At 38.3% G+C, this 25,173-nt stretch overlaps 1 protein-coding gene across 1 annotated transcript in view; it reads left to right on the top strand.

Moving 5' to 3' along the window:
• Positions 1-11,622: 11,622 nt before the first annotated feature.
• LOC129251140 (SCY1-like protein 2) overlaps positions 11,623-25,173 on the top strand; it is a 77,653-nt gene continuing 64,102 nt past the window's right edge. Inside the window, exons 1-3 of the mRNA XM_054890514.1 lie at positions 11,623-12,147; positions 17,594-17,719; positions 17,842-17,940. Coding sequence (XP_054746489.1) covers positions 11,968-12,147; positions 17,594-17,719; positions 17,842-17,940 — 405 coding nt within the window. The 5' untranslated portion in view covers positions 11,623-11,967. The remainder of the gene's footprint in view (positions 12,148-17,593; positions 17,720-17,841; positions 17,941-25,173) is intronic.

Raw genomic sequence — 25,173 nt, 5'->3', positions numbered from 1 at the left:
TTCGTTTAATTTTATTGCTAAAAAATCACTTGCTGCAACTTGCTGTGCAGCACATTTTATTACTTTTTATGCCTTCCTGCTGCAGGATAAACCGCCGTTGGTTGGTTTTGCAAAATTGTTTTCAAAATGCTGCAATTGCAGAAGTGTGCGGCAGCCTTGTCGTGCGAAGTCACTTTTACTATTCGTTTTGCTCGCAGTCAAATCAACTGTCTTCTGTTCGTACTGTAAAGTAATGCTTGTGCTGGTGCTATCGCTGTTTTCTTTTTAAAGTCAAAACAAGAATCAAGTCATTACTGCAGAAAGTATTGGAGCAATTTCAACTACAAAAAAAGAAAACAATTGACCAAAAGCCGTATTTTTTTGAAGAACTAGGCAGCTAGTTATGTCATAAGTAGTTCATCGTTCACAAAATATGCGATGCACACGTCATTTGTTCACTAAAAATGGTATTGAAGCAATGTTGAATAGCAAAAGTATCAGTGGTCCTGAACTCTCGGAGAGTCCTTCAAACCAATTGCTTCTAATCTCTCTGGACTCGACTACGCGATGATAATACAGACAGAATTGCGCGCAAGGGTAACCGTTACATTTTTACAAAATGCCGTTCAATTAGAAGATTCTGCATTACTTGCAACAAAACAACCATTGTCTTCCGCTCTCATCGGAGTTAGGTAGCTTGGAGTCATGCTTGAACCTGTTGACGTTGACAAAAAATTGGTTTTAACAAAAAGTTCCACCATCTTCATCCAGCAGTATTGCTTTTGTTATCTGGAATCAATGCCAAATAAGAGAGAGAATGTCGTTTCCAGAGTATAAAAATCTTTCTCATTCATTGATATAAAAAAAAATTGAAAGAAGATAAAGATGTATTAAACAGTTTTTTTATTACTTATTACTTAGAATAGAAGTATGAATAATTCAATGTATTTGAAAACAAAGTATTGTTGAATGAAATGCTTTTAAGCCATTTTTCTTCAAATTACTGCACTCATTTCGCACCTTTTTCGCAATTATTATGCTAATAATTTCCATTGATGGTTTAATGCAGCATTTCGGCTACATTTGCGATTCGATAAGAAAAACACAATTTTGTGGTTTGAGATACACTTTATGTTATTATTTAGTCTCCTTGAACATCAATACCTCTTCTTCCAACGAGATTCCAATTTACGTATTCCATCCCTGAAGTGAGAATCTGGAGGACTGCAAAATACATTTCCACAGCTGTTAGAAGCTCACCGTTTGATGAAAAACGCTTTCCACGCATGCATTATTTTATGTCTGGAAACAGATGGAAGTCGCTAGGGGCAAAATCTGAAGAATATACAGTGGATGCTCCCAAAATTCGAACTTTAATTCATGGATTTTAGCCTTTATCAAAATGCTCTTGTGACACGGAAAAAAATTTTTTTTCATTTGCAAACTGAGTATTTTTCACGATTTTTTTCCTACAACTGGTCTAAAAGGTTACAGTTATAATCACAATTTATTGTTTCACCGGTTTGCAGTAATCCTTAACAAACAAAATTCCTTTCACATCATAAAAAACTGATGCTAACACGAACTCGTTTCGGAGCCGAAGAACTAGTTTCATACTACTCTTGTTTTGATTTAGGATAGATCCCAGTCTCTTCCAAAATAATAAATCGACGCATGAAATCTATTTTATCCTTTCGAAAATGCTCTAAATGTTGCTGAAAAAGTCGCATTCGAATGTGTTTTTATTCCATTGTTAGCGAATGGGGTACCCATTGAGCACACAGCTCTCTGAAACCCACTACTTCTGTCAAAATATTACTTAGAATGCCCAATGAGATGACTAAGGCTCGTACTAAATCTCTTTCAGTCACTCAACGATTTTTCAATCGATATTTGGTATTTTTTCTATGATTTCTGGTGTTGTTGCTGTTTTTGGACGTCCTTGATGTGGATCACCTTCACGACCGCATTTAAATTCAGTAACCTATCTTTCTACTGCACTAATTGATGGCGAAAAGTCCTTATACACTTTCAACATTCGTCCATAAATTTCCTCTGCTTTTAAACCTTCCAAAAATAAAAATTCAATCACTGCACGATACTTGATATTTTCCCGTGTAGAAAATATTGTGACACGTCGATACTAAATGGCTTGCAAACAAAGAATCAATTGCCAGATTGAAATGAAACTTCACATACGTTTATATGAGGAGTGTACCAATATAACATAAAACTTAGTGTAGTAGCAACGCCTTCTCTTATCGAACCGCACAACTTATTGAACAACCTAGTATTTCTGCCATGACAAAACTCATCATAAAAAACCAGTCGGTCTGTCCACGTCGAATAACGTCTTCCGAGCCGTTCGATAATAAAAAAAAACAATTTTAACTTGTTTAATTTTAAAAGTTACTTTTGAACTCTAATTATCGACTGACTACAATTTATTTTTGGTTGCTTAAATACTTATTTTCGATGTTGGTAAAATTGCAAACGTTGCACTTGTACAAATAACAATTGCTGTTATTGCTATTCTTATTTGTTTCTGTTTCTTTCTTAAGCTTATTTCAATATTTTTGGTTTCAAATTTATTTTATTGTTCAAAAGCAAGCATTGCAATAATACTAATAAGAATTTCTGCTATTGCTATTCTTATTTGTTTATTTCTTTTTATTTCTGTCCAACGTTTATTGCAATACTTTTCGTTACGAATTTCTTTTCTTATGTTTCCCAATTGATGGGAATTGTGGTTGGCGTTTCATGTGACGTAACTCACGCGCCAATTATATACTATATACTATTTATAAATATCACACATCTCACTTTGGGCAAATTGCAGTTAAGTTTATCAACAAACACAGGCACCCAAACTTGCAATAAATCACACGTACTTTCTCGCATGTGTCAGTACACAGTTGCTTTCGCAAAATAATTAATTGACACACATTCAAACTTTGCCGTGGATATTTGTCCAATATGCGGGTGGGTACGGTATTTGAGGACAACTTGAGAGTAAAACTAATCAGATTTTATTTTGAACAAAATTTAATGGAACTTCAGGAAGTTTTTATGTTATTATAACTATATCTATGAAATAAAATTTCCGTTAGCAGAGACCCTGAATCAAATGCTCCCTATTCATATTGACCATAACGGTATCAATTGGGGCCTTCAGAGAAGGAATGGTGTCATGAGGATATTTATTGGTTTCACGCTCCTAATCCGCAATTAACGTCTGGGCAGTTAGGCGGCTATGAGTTCGGCGTTGTGTGGTGATGGTAATTTTAAGTTATCCAATCTTGTGTTGCCATCGCTTTGTGTGAAGGAGCATAATCGTGCTGAAGGATGTATGGGCTGTCACCGCGTACACTATCAATCCAGGGTTTCACTACTGCCTCTAGAACATCGATATAAGCAACAAAATTCACTCGAAATCTTTGAGTAAAGAAGTTTTGTGTTGTGACATGCATTTTGTTGCTAACAACACTTAAAACCATAATAGTGGCTGGAAGCTTCGTGTGCGTGGCAACAGGAACCTCTGTAAGATTTTAATATAGCCATCATCGTCAGAAGGCAGAAACTACGAATATACAAAACTGTCAGAAGACTTACACTCACAATGCAGGTGCGAAGTCTGGGTGCTGAAATCTAAAGAAACCGATCAGTTATTGTAAATTGGTTTGAAAGAAAGATTCTAAGAAAAATATGTAGCCTTGTACGACTTGAAGACGATACTTACCGTACTTGGTACACAAATTAATTAAACACACATATCAGGGGTGCAAATGTAATCAGGTACATTAAAACACAATGATAGAGCTATAAAAAGGATCTTTGAAACAAATCCACAAGGCGATAGACGAAGAGGGCATCCGAGAAAATAATGGAGAGATGATATTAAAGGCGATTTTGGAGCTATGGGCATATCTGATATCAAACGGAAGACTGATGGCCGAGTGACGTGGAGGTGAATTGTAACGGAAGCAATGATGCACCCCGAACTGTGATGGTATGATAATGATTTTATAATTTTTTGGTAATTTTCTGTCCTTTCGTCTTGGTCAACATTTTTTTCGTAAGAAAAAATCAATATATCTCAGGCGCTTCAGGGTGTTTAAAGGATAACTGGCTGATTTGCGCAAACAGCATGGCTCCTCATTGCTTGAGTTAAGTTGCAGTGTTCCATGTCTTTTCTGAAAAAGAGCAAAAACATAAATAATGGCTTGGGAAGCCACATGCATGTATATCCTCCACAATCGTATGCACCCTGTATAGTTTAATGCTTTATAGTTTTTGTGCCATTAAATTTTTTCAAAGTCCTCGTTTTCTGCAAGGAGGCGTATGTACATACATGCATTAAATAAGTAAACAGTTACAGTATTTTATAATAATAATTGCGGTAAATAGCGTTAGTGAATGGCATTAATTTTTTATGCATTCTTATATACATATACATATGTATAAATGGATGCAAATCAGTTACCAATTTACATTGCTTGCCTCGCCATTTGGTTATTCAACCGCTTTTTACTGTCTCCTTGTCACTACATTTAACAGTAATTGCCATTAAATATACATTCGTAAATAAAAGGATGTCTATGCTTATTTAACTATATAAACAAATGTATGTATATTGATATTAGGTTTGTTGACTAGTGCCATCACTAGAGCATTGCATTGAAAGAAAAGATATGGACGAGACCAGGTTTAAATTTGAAGTATAATAATATATGTACATAAGTATGTATGTATATTCATACTCAAACATGCCTGTGCGAGTTTTGTGTGATGGTTTGGCGTTCTCGAACCTAATTCATCATCAGTCAGCGCTACAACCCGAGAGGTTTTGGCTTGCCGGTTTTTTACCCCAATTGTTGTCAGATCATCTTCTATGCGGCCAGCCATGTTTTAAGCGGTTTTTCGTTTTTTCTCTCCGCTATCGGCGTATAGTCCATAGTCCATTTCTGTCCCAGCAATTTAATGAACTAGACTATATCTTCTCCGTTCATAATACTGAGCAGCTCCAAGTTGCTTCGCAGCATGTACCCGAACCTAATATCTCAATGAAAAATCTCACCTTCAGAAAAAATCCAACTAGAAGAGAATCAATTGATTCATTTTATTGCAGGACTGGGTTAGAAACATCTGAATTAAATAGAAATGCAACAAAATATTTTTAATAAAATTCAGAAAAGAAAATCAAATAAGTGCTTCAGAACATCAAAAAAATAGCACCAAAATATTAAGTTTTCGAATTGTTTGCCTCTTTTTCCACTTAAAGAAATGTGTATTTAAATCACTAAAATGTGTACTCTTCTATGGGCAAAGCACAAAGATAATATGAGAATTACGCTAAAGTACGGATGTCTTCGAGAATTGAGTGAGATTGGTTTCAACAGCGAAGTTGATGAAGTCATCATTATATTGGCATTACAGTGCGGGGTGGACCAGTGCCTCCTCTACAATACGTCTCCATTCTTCTCGACAGCCCTATTCTACGTCTTGCAACCATCGTCGTCTTGGCCGGCCTCTTGTTCCTTGAGGATTTGCTTCAACAACTGTTTTGGTCGCTCTTTTGCTGCTCTTTCTCAGGACATGCCCATACCACCGTAATCTTTGTGCCTTTATAAGCCGTGTTGAATTTCCTCACTGAACTCGTGGAAATGTACCGTCTTCTAATCGTATAGGATCGAATATTTTTCTGAGAATTTTTCTTTCAAATCGCACCGGTAAATTTAAGTCATTAACTTTAAGAACCGGTTGTATTATAGTTTTGTCCATCTGGAGCTTTTGGTCCTTTGATATCAATGAAGACTTTGTTAGTTTGATATGGACAAAATATGCTCTGTTAGCTGCGTGAATACGGTCTTATATTGATAAGGACGGATCCTTACTTATGCTGAGTACTATTCCTAAGTATTTAAACTCTTGCATGAGCTCAAAAATATTGCTTCCGATTCTGATGTGGCTATCATGAGAGGATCGTGCCATGCATTTCGTTTTTCCTTCATTTATCTTCAGGCCCGCTGGTCTTGTAGCTGCACTAGTCGCATGAAAACGTTCTCGCAAGAATCACAATGTTGTCAGCGAATGCGCATATTTGTGTCGATTTATAAAATATTGTGCCACTTTGATCTATTTCGTTTATTGCTGAATGCAGTGATAAATTAAATAAAAGCGTTAACAGTGAGTCAACTTGCCTTTCTCCGTATTTCATGTCGAATTCGCCATTCGTTATTACCTTCAAGTTTGAGTGCATAATAGTCATATTGATCAAATTTATGTATTTTTGTTGTATACCCAAAATTTTTAGGTGATAATCGATATATTTTCTGTTGAGCTTATCAAACGCTTGTTTAAAGCCTATAAAGAGACAGTGTGGATAAATATTGAACTCATAACATTTTTAGAATACCTGCAATATAATAAAGCATTGATCTGTTGAAGTTGATCAAGTAATAGATACTGAGATATTTGAAAAATCACCTTTTGGCAAAATAGATAGAAAACGAATAGTTGTATGGGTAAGACCGATTAATGTTGTGATGGAGTGCTGCCCCACTGTGAAAGCCGAGATCACATTGGTAGATATTTCCGCAAAAGTTTTAGCTTTTCCAATTATATTCGAAGATCTTGCAACATACATATATACGTTAATTATGCCCATAACTTCATTGCATGACGCTGTTGCACTTATTCTACACAACTAAAAGATAGTCTTCATTCTTTGAAGTCTACACCGCTGCAGAAAATGCAACTTTCTGCTCAGTAGAGTAATGAAAAATATAGTCCTCCCTTAAATAAAAAATATTATTCACAATTTTTTTTATTTCGAGACCTTCTACTGTTTAGGGCGTACAAAAAAAAATTAAAAAGAATTGAAATAAAATTAATAAAAAATGAGCTCAAAAGGAGCGTGGACAGTCAAGCAGCAATAAAAGCAATAAGCTCATATTGTATTAAGTCCAAAAATGTTCGACGGAGCAGGAAGGCCATAAAAAGGCTAGCCGCAAACAGTAGGCTGCATATGGGGAACGAAACAGTAGATGAGATAGCAAAATGTTCTGTTAGACTATCATTTGAACAAGAGAACGACATACCAAAACCACTAATACTATACATAACGAAATGGACGACTACATGAAAAAACTAGTGGAAGCTAGGTGGCCTTATTTGACCACATGCAGAACAGCAAAAGTTATGTGTAGAACTAACGACAAAAAACTGACTCAATTCGAACTTACACTCTCGCGAAAGGACTGCAGAACTATCATAGGTATGCTAACAGGTCATAATCAATTGGCTGCACATGCGTACAAGATAGGGATATCTAACGCGGACAAATGCAGGAAATGCAGAGAGAATGTTGAGGAAACTTTAGAACGCCCTCTGTGCGCCTGTCAGGCATTATTAAAAATGCGTTTAAAATGCCTGGGAGCCCCATTATTTGATGGTCTGGAGGACGTCTCAAAAGCGGATCTCCCAGCTCTGCTTAGATTCGCCAAAAGCGCTGACACCCTACATGATATCTACTTTCAGTATTCATAGAGGTCGGTCTCCATCTGGTATCGGTAGGGACCAAAAGGTCTATGCGTGGCTTATTGCCAACCAGGCTAACCTAACCTAACCTATGCGACGTTGAGATAATGTGTATAGGAAATGGTCCAATTTGTGGAAAAGAAACTCATGGATCTTGCACCATGATAACGCACCGTCTCAAAAGGCTCATATTGTGGACACTTTTTTAACGAAACATTTGACAAATATCATTGAACAACCACCATTTTCACTAGGTGTAGCCCGCTGTGATTTTTCCTTTTCCCAAAACTTAAATTACCACTCCGCGGACGCCGCTTTCCGTCGATAGTAATGACCAGGAGTATTCGCTGAAAAAGCTGAAGATGATCTCTTCAAGCGCGTTTAAAATGTGCTTTGATGACTGGACTAATCGTTGGCATATGTACATATATTGCTTCGAATGGATAATAAATTTTAATGATTAAACGATTATTATGCCTTTTATTGAATAATTCCAGGTCCGTTTTTTGCAGAAAACAAGAAATACGACGCAAGTAAGATGTTGAACAATAAGCTGTGCCACGCCTAGAAACCTTGTACACGATCCGACGTAAATACTTTTAATTTTGTATTGACTAAAAATCACTCACTCCCCTTTTTATATTTTAAGTCAAATTTCCGTTTCATCCGTCTGATATTAGAAGCTATAACTCCCATTGCTATATTATTATATTATTTATGTATATACTCGTATACTTATATAATTGGCCCTTACACCCTCTTTGTGTGTTTGGCCGAGCTCGACCTCCAATTTGTGGCATGCATCTTGATGTTGTTCCACAAATGGAGGGGCCTACAGTTTTAAGCCGACTCCGAATGGCAGCTATTTTTTATGAGGAGCTTTTTCATGGCAGAAATATACTCGGAGGTTTGCCATCGTCTACCCGGGGGCGACCTCTATTAGAAAACGCTTTTTCTACCATTTTGCTGTTTCATGCACGGAGATTCGAGCCTACGCACTTCCGAATGGAAGCTATGCATCCATCCATGACAAAACAAAACTCTTAACAATTTTCAGGCATTTTTGCTTTATATGCAGAGTGCTAACTTGAAGCAAACATACATACGAGTATTAAAGAGCTCAGTAATGGTGCCAATCGTAACAGTTTGCTTGGGCATAGCCTATAGACAAGTTATTATAATAGTGTTAGCGAAGTTTTCGCAGCTCCTCAAGCCCAGATGAGTGTTTCGCTGTTTATTGAATTGATTACTGCCTTTTTGTACAAGTTAAATGCCTACTTCTTCTTCGTAGTTGGCCCAATAATCCCTTACGCGATTTTGGCCGAGTTTAACAAAGCGCGTCAGTCGTTTTTTCTCGTACTAACCGGCGCCAGTTGGGCACACCAAGTGAAGCCAAGTCCTTCTCCACCTGATCTTTCTAGCGCAGAGGAGTCTTTCCTCTTCCTCTACCACCAGCTGGTACCGCATCGAATACTCTCAGAGCCGGAGCGTTTGTATCCATACATGACATAACCCAGCCAAGGTAACCGTTGGGTCTTTATTCGCTGCACTATGTCTATGTCGACGTAAAGCTCATACAGCTCATCGTTCCATAGCCTGCGATATTCGCCGTTGCCAACGTGCAAAGGTCCAAAAATCTTCCGCTTGAATATTTGCCTCAAACACTCCAGGGGACGCCTCATGGGATGTTATCATCGTCCATGCTTCTGCGCCATACATTAGGAAAGGCATGATGAGAGCCTTATAGTGTTAGTTTTGTTCATTGATGGAGGAATTTACTACTCAATAGCCTACTCAGTTCAAAGTAGCACTTGTTGGCAAAAGAGGTTCTACGTTGGATTCTCGAAATCATAACTGTGCGTAAAATCATAAATGCCTACTTAGCTGAAAGAAATTAAGAGAATTAAATTTAGCTTGCGTTCTGTTATGCACTTAGTGTAACTTAGTAGATTTTTGTAAACAAATTCAATTATTTCATGTCACATGCGTTTTATGTTAAGCAAGATTAGTCATCCCATGTGTTTTTGAATAAATTTTTTACTAAATAAAAAAAATTATTTTGAGTGATGAAAAAATTTGTTTAGACGTGTACGCCCTCCATTGCTTTTCTGTTTGTATACAGCAGCTATCTAGTTCACACTACTATTTGGGAAATTTTTAAATCTCCTTACCACCAATTTTGCGTTACAGTGCATTATACCATATTTTTTAATTGAAGTAAGTGAAAGCAGGTGCAAAGCATGTGAAACGATTACATTAACAAAATGCGTGAATGAAAATATATTATCAAAGTGATAGCCTTTGAAATATTTATGCTTATGATCTAGGGTTATATTGTATATATCCCCTATAAATAATAATAATATTTTCTATTTAACATTATTAACAAGTATTTTGTCAGTATTGCATTTCATACTAAAGGTTATACTATTTTGATATAAACAATGCTAATTTCCGTTTTAATTTTTCTCTTTTTCTCACTTCCCTAGAATGGTGATATTCATTGTCCGGGTTTTTCTAAAGTGAAAAACAGTTGTAGATACAAAAACAAAAAACAATTACAAATCACTGTCGACAAGGAAAACGACCACTGTCGCAAATTTATTTATGTCAATCATAATTAAATGTGAAATAACAACTTAAGCGAAGACGCACGCATAGCGAATAGAGGTGTGAGAAGGAAGGACCAGAAATGAACAGCCTTCTTCAACGTATCTGTAAACATTTGATTTGATTAATTTCAATACAAACAGTAACAATAAATGTTGGGGAGAAGATAAAAAGGAAAGTGAGAGATCAAAGGTGACTGCTGCGCGTGTCATATATGTATGTGCATGCATAAATACATACATACGTAAGTAAGTAAGTACGTGATATAGCGAACATAACTATTTCTGCGGTAAATAAAGGAAGGAATTGCTATTTTTGAACTGGCTAATATTTATTGATGAGTTTACAATTACCCGAAAATTGTCTCACAATATTGAGCTTGATTATCGCTGTCAGCTATTGAAGCTACATTACACGGAACTGATAACGGTATTTCACCAGAATTTGAATACAAACGCATTTCTCACTGAAAAAGGGAAAAGGGAAGAAAATCAGCCTATAAATTGTTTAAATTAATTGTTTTAAGGAAATTAACTAACCACAAGCCGAGCAACAGCAATCGTAGTTAATGTAGCGGGCGTAGGCTCATACTCACATACTTTACCAAAAGTTTCAAACTTCTGTTGCTAGCCTATAAAATCAACCGACTAATTAAATATCCAGTGGTCAGATTGCATAGTAAAAGCTTTTCCATCCAATAATTTAATGCAGCATTGCGCATAAAATCTACTTTCATTTTGGCCCCATTCGCAGAGCTTCCATGCATTGTTCGCCCTCAACTGACAAGCCAGCCGCGTCAAATTCAATATTGCTGCCGTTGTTTGAAGTTTATTAAATTGATTAGCCGTAACTAATTCGACAACCAAGTGAACACATGCCAACGGCAACGAGAGCAAACATCATCAATAACCACAAGTGTAGAACTGTATAAACAGCTATGAAATCCCACCTGCGGGCGTGCACAATACAGTGAAAATAACAAAAGCACAAAACATAGTTGCGAAAATTTTTAAGCAGCCATACAGATAAACGAGCATACACTGACAACGTGCATGGTGACTGCAGTTGCAGCTGCAGCTGTAACAACAAGCGTCATATCGACATTTAATCCCGTTAACCCCACGACAGCAACAATTACAACGGCGGCCAGAGACTTTTCACGTTACGATAGCATCGAGGAGCTGCATCAGCGTACCAGCAGAAGTGGAAGCGCAATTGGAATAGTGCCCGTGGTTGCGGCGCAGGGTGAACAAGGTGCGCGTGGTAGTATAGTAGCCGCAACTGGAGTGGGATCCAGCGCTGGAATTGGCAGTGGAGTTGGCACAGGAGGTTTGTATGCAACCGCAGGTGCGCGTATTGTACCAGTAGTAGGTAGCGGTAATGGCATTGGTGTGCGTATAGCAGGTTCGCGGAGTGGTAGTATAGGAGCTGGTTTAGATGATCATCGCACAGTGTTCCAGTGGTACAGGAACAGTATCGGCGACTAATCAGCAATTAAGCAGGGGTAGTGTGAATGGCTATACAACGGCAGCAGCAGCAGCAGTTGGGGGTGGAGGTGATAGTGGTGGCATTGGCATTGGTGGAAGTGGCAGTGAGAGCAGCGGCGGTACACAATTGATAGGCGGTGCTACGTCGACGGTACGGGGGAGGCTTTCAATAGGAACAGCCCAAGGCGCGATATTGGGTGTGAATGATTTGCCTGGCTCGGGACTTTTAATTGTAGGTAGTGGTGGTGGGGCTGGAGTTGGCCAGGGAAGTGTTGGAACGGGTGCAGTAACTGGCGGTGTTCCCAAACAGCAGGGCATCTTTTCGAATGTTTTCTCGAAATTGATCGATGGTATGCCCGCCGGTACGATTTTCTCAAAATTCAAGAGTGCCAATACGGCATCGACATCTTTGCAAAATATCACCGACGCGAATCCTATTAGCCAGTACTTTGAGATTGGTGAGCAGGTGGCATGTGCGGGCCCCGAACTGGTGTGGCGAATACATGACGGCTACCGGAAAAGTGATAGCAAGGTGAGTTAAAAGGAAGCTTAAAGTGTTTCATCAAATAAGTAAATGTTTATTTGTAACATCCAATACACTCTTGTGTTATTTACTTTGTACTTTCTACAATATTAGCAACGAGGGTCACTCTGTATTTTAAAAAAAATATCTAAACAAATTTAAATAAATATCTCCTGTTAATTCTATCGAGCCTGCCATTAACATAAATTCCATACCTACTATTCTCAGAATAGACTCTACAATGAATTACTTAAAAAGTTACTGCGCATACTTCAAAAGTGGCCTGGAAGAAACTGACAGACATACCTACATACAAAAAGCATTTATTTTTACAATACGCCCCTTCTTTTAGTCAAGATTAAGCAAGTGGCAAATAACATATGTTGGCAACGCGGGAAGAGGGCTGCCTTAAATTACATGTGTTGGTAAGGCAGTGTGGCATAGCAGTCTAATGAGCTATAGCCATACTCGCTAGCGGCCAATCTTACTCGATAATTTTGGTGTTGCTTTCGCATGCAAATTTCTCGTCAATTTAATCGAGCATAGAGATAGCGAGCGAGGAAATGGCGAATAGAAGAGGAGTAATATCTCAAGCGCGCTTCACATAAATGGTTCATTATTTTGAATTTTGAAAAATTTACTTAAAATTCGTGTTCAGTGACCCCAGAAACTCGCATGTAACGAGTTTCAAGTTAATCCTACGAATTAAAAAAATTCGTTCGTCATATTGGATCCGCCATATAATTTTTTTAAACTTTCTACACACGACATTGAAACGGTATTTTTGTCGACTTTGTTTTTAAGAATTTTTGATGGCCTTGAAAAATTTTCTAAACTAAGTCCCGATTCCGCCATGAAATCCTTAATGTATTCCAACATACCGCCATTTTGGAGAGAGTCTTCAGTTTACACATGTCCAAAATTTTGGAGACAATCGAAAAATGATCGATTTGATTTGAAGATCAGAAGAAGTTTCAGTCGGATGAGAATATAGAAATTGTATCAGTTATTCGCAGTACACCAGCCGCGATTTGCCGGCGAATCCAAAAAATCGTGGTTAAATGATAGTACCTTGCCATTGTTCTTCTACTTGACATTGTACTATACTTCTCCTTCTTCTCAGGACTCTGACTAAGACTGAATTTCTTTTAGAATCTTCGTTAGAATATATTTGGCCTCAGAATAATATCTTTTTTGCACCCAATAGTGAAAACACAAGAAAATAATAATGGAAATAGTTTTACTGTTTTTCAAAATATTCCCCTTGGAATCAGTATTCTCCTGAATTCGCTTAAACCAATTTTCAAAGCACTCAGGGGTGGATTCCTCCAAAACGAGTTTTTCAAAGGCTTCTTTAGCGTTGAAAACCATTAACCTCGCATTTTATTTTTGATGCTCCTGAACAAAAACAAAAATAATAAGGTGCCAAATCAGGGCTGTAAGGCATATGACCTATTAATTCCATGTTTTGAATGCTCAAAAACTGTGACGTGTTAGGTGACGCGTAAAGTTCCCATTGTCTTGATGAAGGGCGATTCGCCTTCAGCGGTTGGTTTCCCTTAATTGCCCGAAAACTTGTGGCTAAAAATAGTTGGTACTAATCAGAATTGACTGTTTTAAGTTCTCTGGTAGTACAGTTGCGACAATATTTTTTACCAATCGACACGAGGAATTTTTGGGCAATATTTAAATTATGCGGTAAACAACGAGATTGATTGATATGATTTGAGGGCATGCACCTGGAATGTCCGGTCCCTTAATGGGGAAGGTGCCTCTGCCCGGCTGGTTGATGTCCTCGTGAGAGTAAAGGCTGACATCACTGCCATCCAAGAGATGCGATGGACGGGGCAAGGAAAGAAAACCATAGGACCTTGCGACGTCTACTACAGCTGCCATGTAAAGGAGCGCAAATTCGGTGTCGGATTTGTTGTGGGAGAGAGACTTCGTCGCCAAGTACTGTCGTTCACTCCGGTGGACGAGCGTCTCGCAACAATCCGCATCAAAGCCCGTTTTTTCAACATATCGCTTATTTGCGCCCACGCTCCGACGGAAGAGAAGGACGATGCGACCAAAGATTCCTTCTATGAGCGCTTGGAACGTTCCTATGAGCGCTGCCCCGCCACGACATAAAAATCGTGCTTGGCGACTTCAACGCCAGGGTGGGCAAGGAGGGAATTTTTGGTCCCACAGTCGGAAAATTCAGCCTGCACAACGAAACATCCGGTAACGGACAGAGGCTGATCGACTTCGCCGGGGCCCGAAACATGGTAGTCTGTAGCACCAGATTCCAGCATAAGAAGATTCACCAAGCCACCTGGCTGTCTCCTGATCGAAAAACACGAAACCAGATCGATCATGTTGTGATAGATGGAAGACACGCTTCTAGTGTATTAGATGTACGTACGATCCGAGGACCCAACATCGACTCGGATCACTACCTTGTTGCAGCCAAACTGCGCACACGCCTCTGTGCAGCAAAAAACGTGCATCTACCTACGCAAAGAATGTTCGACATCGAAAAGCTGCAATCACAACAGACAGCCAGAAGATTCGCCACTCGACTCTCACTCCTGCTCTCAGAGAGCACTGCCCAACAAACCGGCATGCATGAGCAATGGAGCAACATTTCTCGTTCTCTACGTACCGCCGCCGAAGAAGAAATCGGATTCTGGCGAGCTCGAAAAAACAATTGGTACGATGAGGAATGTCATGCTGCCGCCGAAAGAAAAGATTGTGGCTATAGAGCCACGCTGCGATCGGGCGCAACGCGAGCCATGTGGGATCGCTACAGAGAGCTGAAAAAGGAAGAGAGACGTATTATCCGAAAGAAGAAACGAGAGGCCGAAATACGTGAGTGCGAAGAGCTTGAGATGCTGGCCAACAGGAATAACGCCCGAAAATTCCACCAGAAAGTTCGGCGGCTTACAGAAGGTTTCAAGACCGGGGCGTTTTCCTGTAAGAACAAAGACGGCGAACTGGTGACTGACGTACAGAGCAATCTTAAATTATGGAGGGAACACTTCTCGAACCTATTAAACAGTGACAGCTGCGCATGTCACAGAGAAAGTGAAGATCCCGATACCCCAATCGTTGACGACGGAATTGTCGTTCCGTTAAACGATCATGACGAGGTGAGAATAGCGATAACGCGGCTAAAGAACAACACAGCCGCGGGCGCCGACGGACTGCCGGCTGAGCTATTCAAACATGGCGGCGAGGAGCTGGTAAGGTGCATGCATCAGCTCCTATGCAAAATATGGTCGGATGAAAGCATGCCTGCCGATTGGAATTTAAGTGTGCTCTGCCCAATACATAAGAAGGGCGATCCTGCAATTTGTGCCAATTACCGCGGGATTAGTCTTCTAAATATCGCCTATAAGGTTCTAGCGAGCGTATTGTGTGAAAGGCTGAAGCCCACCGTCAACCAACTGATTGGACCTTATCAGTGTGGCTTCAGACCTGGAAAGTCCACCATCGACCAAATATTCTCAATACGCCAAATCTTGGAAAAGACCCATGAAAGGAGAATCGACACACACCATCTTTTCGTCGACTTCAAAGCTGCATTCGACAGTACGGAAAGGAGTTACCTGTATGCCGCGATGTCTGAATTTGGTATCCCCGCAAAACTAATACGGCTATGTAAGATGACGTTGCTCAACACCAGCAGCGCCGTCAGAATTGGGAAGGACCTCTCCGAGCCGTTTGATACCAAACGAGGTTTCAGACAGGGTGACTCGCTGTCGTGTGACTTCTTTAACCTGATGTTGGAGAGCATCGTACGAGCCGCAGAACTTAATCGCTCAGGCACTATATTTTATAAGAGCGTACAACTGTTGGCGTATGCCGATGATATTGACATCATTGGCCTTAACAACCGCGCTGTTAGTTCTGCCTTCTCCAAACTGGATAAAGAGGCAAAGCGAATGGGTCTGGTGGTGAACGAGGACAAAACGAAGTACCTCCTGTCTTCAAACAAACAGTCGGCGCACTCGCGTATCGGATCCCACGTCACTGTAGACAGTTATAATTTCGAGGTTGTAAAAGACTTCGTGTATTTAGGAACCAGCATTAACACCGATAACAATGTCAGCCTTGAAATCCAACGTAGAATCTCTCTTGCCAACAAGTGCTACTTTGGACTAAGTAGGCAACTGAGCAGTAAAGTCCTCTCTCGACGAACAAAACTAACACTCTACAAGACTCTCATCATACCCGTCCTAACGTATGGCGCAGAAGCTTGGACGATGACAACATCCGATGAAGCGACGCTTGGAGTGTTCGAGAGAAAGATTCTGCGTAAGATTTTTGGACCTTTGCACGTTGGCAACGGCGAATATCGCAGACGATGGAACGATGAGCTGTATGAGCTTTACGACGACATAGACATAGCGCAGCGAATAAAGATCCAGCGGCTACGTTGGCTGGGTCATGTCGTCCGAATGGATACAAACGCTCCGGCTTTGAAAGTATTCGATGCGGTACCAGCTGGTGGTAGCAGAGGAAGAGGGCGGCCTCCTCTGCGTTGGAAAGATCAGGTGGAGAAGGACTTGGCTTCACTTGGTGTGTCCAACTGGCGCCGGTTAGCACGAGAAAGAAACGACTGGCGCGCTTTGTTAAACTCGGCCAAAATCGCGTAAGCGGTTATAGCGCCAATTAAGAAGAAGAAGAAACAACGAGAACAAATTTTTTTAAGGACCAAATTTCCATGAAATATTGAACGTACGCAGGTCCCAATAATGCTCAAGGATGATTCTATCCGGCAATACGAAATATTGCGATGCTGCATTATCAATTGAAGCATAGTATCGATTGCTTCTGGCACAAAGACCGTTTTTGGACGGCTTTCACGAAATTCGTTCTGGAAGGATCGACAGCCACGCTGGAACTCGTTGTACCAGCGCTTCACAGTGGCTAAGAGCGGCGCTTGAACTCTAAAAGTGGAAGAATGTTGATCAATGCACTTCAGTCTCGCCAATTCACGTTAAAAATCGTAAAAAATCGTCGCACAAAATGTTTCACGAGTTAATTAATTGGAAGATTTGAATTCTTTAACCCACTGAAAAAAAAACATATGAAGCTCGTATATAAGTGAAAGCCGTATGTTCAATTTTACGCTAAAAACTACCGAAAAACTTGGTAGTAATAAAAATATCGAGTTACATTTCTTCAGACGTAGTCCTGCAAAGGCGACCCTTTCATTACTTATCAGTCAGTGGCATTTTTGGTACACCTTTGAGCTTGAGGTGTACGATTACGGTTGATGGAGAAGTCAGATTCCATACAGTTTGGTATCAGTCATAAATTATTTGCAGAAAGTTCGATGTAATCTATTCGATTATTCGAACATTCAATCATTGACTTCTCTATTCTAATTCTGACCAAAATTTAAAAATTTAATAGATATTTCACATATATGAATGCTTTCAAATATTTTTTACCATAATTTCTCTAGGCGTGTTCAATATTCGTTTTCGAGAAAAAAATAGCAGAAAAGCTGCTCAAACCGAGACGCAAGGAAATTGTAACGGAATTGCTGAAAAATTCTGTTAAAGCAATGGAAAGATTTCGTCATCCAAAGGTGAGTTGGGATATTCTATGGCGTTAGCAAATTAGTTTGATACAAATTTATTTTGAGGTAGAAATTTAGGTGTAAAAATATCATGAGGTTAATAATTTTCAATTTGTTTTTTCGATTTGTAGATTCTGCAAGTTTTGCACACAGTGGAAGAGTCGACGGATACACTGGCTTTTGCCGCTGAGCCTGTTTTCGCCAGTCTCTCTAATATTTTAGCTTTTCATGTGAGTAAACATAATAGAAAATAATACGGGTGTTACGTTTACATATACACATTTACTAGATACATATATGTGCAATTCGTTATCGCAAGGAACCAGTCATATTTTAATGTTTAATGAGGTCGTGGTGATTGTGATTGTGGTAAATGTAAAGTCAGTTATTTCATACGTTTGCATTATGGCACTGTTTGCTTCCATTGTTATCTATAGGTAAGACAATGAATCGGTAGATATATTAAGTTCTTACTAACAGAAGCACTTTAGTGAATTTAGTGAACCAAAAACTATCCATTTCATGGACCAATTTGTATATTAATATAAATATTAAATTGCGTTTTCATTTGTGATAACAAGATATTACATTTTTTTTTTCAAATTAGCAGGGTTTAGAGAAGTCAAAATAAGAAAATCACGACACATAGAGATTGTTTTTAATAATAATACTATTATATTATATTAAAAAACAAGAAATAATACGAATTAAATATAGAAGAAACAAAATAAACTTAGCGGAAGGTATTTTCAAACATTACGTTTTAAAAAGGGTTATTTTGCATTGCTCGTTTCGCATATTTTGGTACAGAGTTTTCCAAAACAAGAGAAATTAAAAACGGTTCTATAAACGTTGTAATTCGAAAAATGAAAAAGTATTTTTTAATGGGGGATTTCGCATCTTTGTATGTAATAAAGTCCTCTTCACTGTCGTCATCTAGGACATTATTTTTATAGTTTTCCGCTAAAACATCTTCCAAGTTTTCATCATACCAACAGAAAGTTGCTTTGCATTGCGAATTGCATATTTTATAAGTGGGGCAAAACTGGCATTGTCAAAAATGCGAATTAAGATTTTTTCAAACCACCAACAGATTGTCTCAATCTTTTGAGATTTTCGAATTAACGATGAGCAAATTATCGCAATTCTACTGTATATCTGTGTATATCTTATTCTTTCTCCCTTCTCTATGATTTTTTCTTGAGATGTGATAAAGAAATGGCAACCATAGGAAAAATTGTGGATCTAAAATTTCAAATTGATAGAATTCATATTTTATAGTCAATAGAGTACCCCGGTTTTCGAGGCTTGTTGCCAGTGCACTTATACGAGTATATTATTGATGTCTGCCATAGCCGAATGGCTTGGTGCGCGGCTACTATTCGCAAATGCACAGATTCGAATATTCCTGCTTGAAGAAGTTTTGATAGAAAGATTTTTTTCTAATAGCGGTCGCCGTTCAGGGAATGGCAAACCTCCGAGTGAGTTTCTTCCATGAAAAAGCTCCTCACAAAAAACCATTTGCCGAGTCGCCTTAAAACTGTAAAGCCCTCCATTTCTGGAACAACAACAAGACATACATCACAAATAGGAGGAGGAGCTCGGCCAAATACCCATTTAATTTTTTAATTATTTAAATATGGAGTGCTAGCAGTCGGGAGCAGCTTTGATTACCGCAAGCCGTCAACAAATTTTTATTGAAAAGTATTGGATATCGAGGGAATGACATTGAATTTCCGGAGGCACCTCGAAAAAAAGTGTTTTGTGGTATTCCACATAACTCGCAACAAAATTACTGCATTTGTTATAAAACGTTACAGACTATAGGTGCAAATTACTTAAAGACAAGACTTGGCTTTGATTTCAACTTAGATAAAAATATAGATCTAGGAAGGGAATTAAGGTATCTAATAATGGCTACATAATTTAAATAATTTGTTTAAGAAATTTTAACGTGCAACGGAGATTGAAAACGCTAACCTTTTGGCGAATATTCAAGCTTATCTGCCCCAGTAGACCTGGACAATCAATGATACCCCAGACAATGTCATATATAAACATCAATGAGTGTATTGTACGTGGAAAAGAAAGTGATTTTGAATTTATTAACATTCACCACGACCTATAAAACCGACATGCCTCGTTAAAATGAAAGGATTGCGGAACAAACCGGACAAAGCGAAGTTGAACTCTTTCGATTCTTTACAAATAAACAGTATGAATTGGATTCCAAATACTGAGACGTACTTATCCATTAACTTCAATATAACAATAAGGTGTTTTTCTGGTATAAGGATAACGTGGAAGAAAGCGCAAACTGGAATAGGTCTTAAAATAATAAAAATAATCTGACTACCAAAGGAAAACGCTGAGTCAAAAACTACACCCACCTAAACATTCATTTGCAACGAAAAGACGGCCACTAAAAATGTTATAAGTATAAGCAAATGGATTTCGAACTATAGCGAAAGTCATGTGAAAACAGTTTTGATATTAAGCAGCAATTTGCTTCGAATAAATTATTTAAATCACTTTGTGATAACGCAATATCCGAGGAGTATGTAAGTCTGCTAAAAAATTTCAAATCATCTGCATAGAAGACAAATTTAGAATCGCTCCGTGTACACAACGTCTCATTGATTATCAAATCAGGTTAATTTAGCCAGGTTGGTAACCATAGAACGCGCGCAGACAATCCCATGTTGATGCTGCTGAATTACCATATTAGCTTTAGAAAGAAGTTCATTCTTGCTACCAGATGTGCAGGTCAGAGTAATAGGTGCAACTTTCCAGAGGTCAATAAAATCGAATTTTTCGAGAAAATCAGCTAAAGGAAAAAAATGTAAATAAATTTGGTAAAGGAGATGATTCCTGAGATTACCTTGGAGGGTTTTTTTTTCGATTTTAAAATTTTTCGTAAAAAGCGACTTTTGCTAATGGCCAAAAACACGTAATCAATTTAAAATCACTAACAAACAGTAGTTTTAGTAAATCTAAATGCATTTTTTAACAACAATGAAAATCATGATGATGGTGAGTGGAGGTCTTTCAGACTTGCCTTTGTATAAGTACATGCGAATGTTGTTTGAAAATGGGTTGCTGACTCCAATAATTATTTATTTATTTCAAATTTAATGGATAATACATTTAGTGACTTTGAGAATTACTCTCCAAATTACGAATTCTTCCTCTAAATAGTGAGAACAGCATTTCAAGAATCTGAGATATTCAAAAACACCTTCCTTCGAAAACGCCTCCTTTGCAGTAACTCTATCCAAAACGAATAGAAAGATTTTTTAGTTTTATAACTGTAGCCTAACTCTAGACTTATTTATACCAACGGTTTAATATTAGATTAACTTAACCTTAGCTTTCGGCTGACAGACCAATGAGATACTTTTCAAGCAGTATTTGCAGTAACGACATAACAACATAGCTGATGAACCTTTCTCTCACCCTGCAAACATTATTGCTATCCACCTCGATAGTTAGGCGGTAATTAAATTACTCATCGATATCAGCGATGTACTTCTTTGATTGCCTAGCAGACCTAAGTTCTATGTGAATCCAATAGACTTTCAGATTTTTTAGACTTACAAACTGGTTTTAGTTTTATAAGAATGCGAAAGCACAAACTAAGACTAAGCGAAGTTATAAAAATGGGCCTATTGTGACGCTTTCCTCATCCCTAAAATATTTTATGATTGAATTTGCACCGAATATTTCCAAAACTTTTGACGTGATAACGTCTTATAATTCGATTTAGCCGGCTGCACGCACGAAAAAATGTGTCGTTACCTTGCTCATTTGTCGTTACCTTGCTCATTTGTCGTTACCTTGCTCATTGTCGTTACCTTGAATGAACTGCAAGCGAAAGCGCGGAACGAACGACAAAGCACACAAAGCAAACGAACGGCAACGTTCGACATCTTGCTCTCTCCTACCTAAGTGAGCGTATATATGTATGTATATGCGCATATGTACATATATAAATTCACGTATTTGTATTTGCATATGCCTTCTTATTGATTATTATTAATTTGATTTACTTGAAGAATTTAAAATAAAACCAAGTTTGTTAATAATACCTGTTGTTTTAATGTTATTATTATTAATTTTTTTATTATATATGAAGGAAAAAATGTATGGTAATATTTACCATATGCCTTATAAGATATGTTGTATACTAATATATGTATATAAACATGCGTATACATATACAATTTCGCGCAATTTTCAAAAAGAACAAATCTATATGTAAAGATGCATACAAGTCATATGGACATATCAAATATACGAATCTATTCCGTACGCAAGCAAATGTAAGCTAATGTGCTTGAACTGCAAGCGAGAGCGCGGAACGAACGACAAAGAGCACAATCGGCCCCCGCGTTCGGCAACGTTCGACATCTGGCTCTGTCCTACTTGAGTGAGCATATATATGTAGGTATATGTATGTATATGCGCATTTGTATATAAATTCACATACTTGTATTTGCATATGCCTTCTTCCTGTGTGCATGGTAATGAACCATTTCTCTGTTGAGAATAGGACGATGATAGAAAAAGTAGGAAATGAAAGGGAGTGTTTCGAGTGTAAAGTGTCTTGAAAAAGGCAAATCGGTGATGGTGCCTCTTAGTGTTGTTGACTTATTAAGGTCTGATGCACAATCGAAATTGAAGATATCTTTCATGAATTTGATAAATGTTTCGTCATTTTTCACGATTGTGTAAATGTAACTTGACCTATTCCATTGCAATTCCATTTACCTCCTTCTCTATATCCATACAAAATATCTATCAAACAAATAAAATTAAAATTTTGTTTTGAAAATTGCAACCATTCCAACAAAATTTTCTTATGACGTTGTCACGTTAAACTATCGTCAGTAAACCGACTTTACAGACAACCTCTTTTTTTTTATAAAATTGATATATTATATTTTCTCTCACCATTTCGTCCAGTAGGCACCTAATGAATTTATTAACTTATCGCAATGGTTTCAAAAAGTTAGCTTCACCACCATAAATTTGTATATATTCGTAGTTATACACATGCAAGATACACATGTGTAATATATGTACATATTTGTGTATATGTGTATGCTTAAACGAATAGTCAGCCAGGCATACCTGGTGGTACATTGTGACAGATAAAGTTTTTGCATTTTGGCTTACATCGAACACAAATGCAGGGGTTACTCTACCGCAGCAATTTTGCTAGTTCAGTGCTGTGCACGCCCACATATGAATCATAAAAAAGCGACTTTATGGACCAGCCTGTATGTTTCTGCGATGTATATTTGCCGTATGGCGCTGCTCGCCATTAACTGTCTAATGCTTTGCTGGTGAAAGGAGTGTTGAGTGCATTTCTGGGGAAATTGAAATTGAATTGCTACAACTTGACCTTTCTGGGCTGTGGTTTCGAAAGTAGTTCCCAATTAGCTTACACTAGTGAATTATTTCTTTCGTCTTTTCTGAAATGCCCAACCCGGCAAATGGCATGACTTAATATTGCCTAGACTATTTGTTAACGCTTCAGAAAGTAATTATAGTGGAACTATTTAACATTTCGGTAAATAGGAACTCACCAAATCCTGTACATGAAAGATTCCCAGTAAATATGATAGCATCATCATCATAATTGTTGGCTTAATAATCCTGGTCTAGTCTCCGCCGTAATATGTGACCTGTCCATCCCAGTCTGTTGATCATAATAAATAGATGTTATATCAAACCGCTGTATGTACGATTTTTCGAATTCATGATTGCAGCGCTTCCAACATTCGCCTTTATCACATATCGCGCCAAAGACTTTTCATAGAACTCTCCTCTCAAAGGTCAATATCTTCTGTTTATCTGCAACTCTGAGTGACCAGGTTTCACTACCGTATAGCAAGGTGGGAATAGTAACTGTGCGGAACAGTGAAATCTTTAATCTATAGAAGGCGGCTCTTTAGATGATTGCACAAAGAGAAATAGCAGCTTCGTGCCATAAGGATTCTGTGATTATTGTCGTGATTAATGGTTACTCCTAGCTACTTAAATTCATTTTTTATTTCGAAACCATAACCACCGACGGTGAGTATTTGACCCACATTATGTCTGACAGAGTCCGACGAAGTTGGAAAAAAGTGCTAGCCAGTGAGGATGTAATACTGCTAATGTCGTCCTCGTAAGCCAGCAACTGAACCGATTTAAATAAAATAGTTCCCTTTGTGTTTACGCCTGAATCTCTGATAACCTTTTCAAGGGCAATATTAAGGAGTAGACATGAGAAACCATACTCTTGCGGGAGTCCGTTCATGGTGGCGAACTCCCATGACTCATCGCCTTGAACTCTTACGCCTTTCCTTGCATTGCGCATAGTCGATTATCGGGAATACCGGGCTCAGCCTTCTCTGACAAGATCTGGTTTCGAATTATGCTGCTGTAAGCTGCTTTGAAATCTATGAAAAGATGATACGTCGTCTTGCCGAATTCACGAGACTTTTCCAATATCCGCCTTAGTACGAAAATTTGGTCAATGGTTGAACTTACTTCTTGAAAACCGGCCTGGTAGCTATAAAAAATGCATTTAGCATGCGGTTTAAGTCGACCATTTAAAATATTTGAGTATTTTTTGTGGAAAATATATTTTTTATAGCAATTAATGAGTAATCCCGCCTCTGCATTGCTAAAACTCTGGCAGTGCTTGAAATTGTCTTATAACATTCCTTTATCCCGAGTTGTCAAGTGAGTAACAGTGATACATACAGGGTCTGGCACTCGAAGTGTAACCAACTTCAGACCGCTCGCGCAGCTGATGCACGGGCATCACATCCAGCAATTGTTCGTGGTAAGGCCCGCACAATGGCTCTCAAATTCACCAGACGCGAATCCGACCATTTTTGAGAGCAAGGTCCGAATTAAAAGATTCAACAGTCTCGAGGCATTGAAAAAAGCCAATGTACGCGAGTGGGCCAAAATAGCTGCAAGTCACATTCGGGCAGCTTGCGATTCGTTTCTGGACCGTCTCAAGATCATAGTCAAGGCAAAAGGTGGTCATATCGAGCAAAAGTACATTGATTCTTAATTTTGTATTATGTAGTTTCACACATTTTTTACTTTGAATTGAATAAAAGTAATTTTCCAAACTAAATTTATGGCCTTTTTAATTGGTTACACTTCGAGTGCCGGACCCTGTAACATTTTTCGTTAGATTAGCAAGGATTGACCGCGTTCTGAAAGTGAGTAAACGCGGTTAGATACAACAACTATGCAATGGAATTTTGTGTATTTAAATACATGGTTAAGCCTAAACTGCAGTTGCGTGTACTCGTATATAAGTACATAAACATGTAGCCATAGTTGTTTGAAAACATGCAGTATTAGCTGAATACGTTAGAGCAGCGCTGAAAGCGCGTCACAGCTACAATTCAGTGGCAAATTTAGTACATTTAAATTCCTTTACTTAAAGCGCA

This window comes from Anastrepha obliqua, unplaced genomic scaffold (assembly GCF_027943255.1).
Source record: "Anastrepha obliqua isolate idAnaObli1 unplaced genomic scaffold, idAnaObli1_1.0 ptg000005lb, whole genome shotgun sequence".
Lineage (NCBI taxonomy): Eukaryota > Metazoa > Arthropoda > Insecta > Diptera > Tephritidae > Anastrepha > Anastrepha obliqua.
This window is presented reverse-complemented; position numbering and strand designations above follow the sequence as displayed.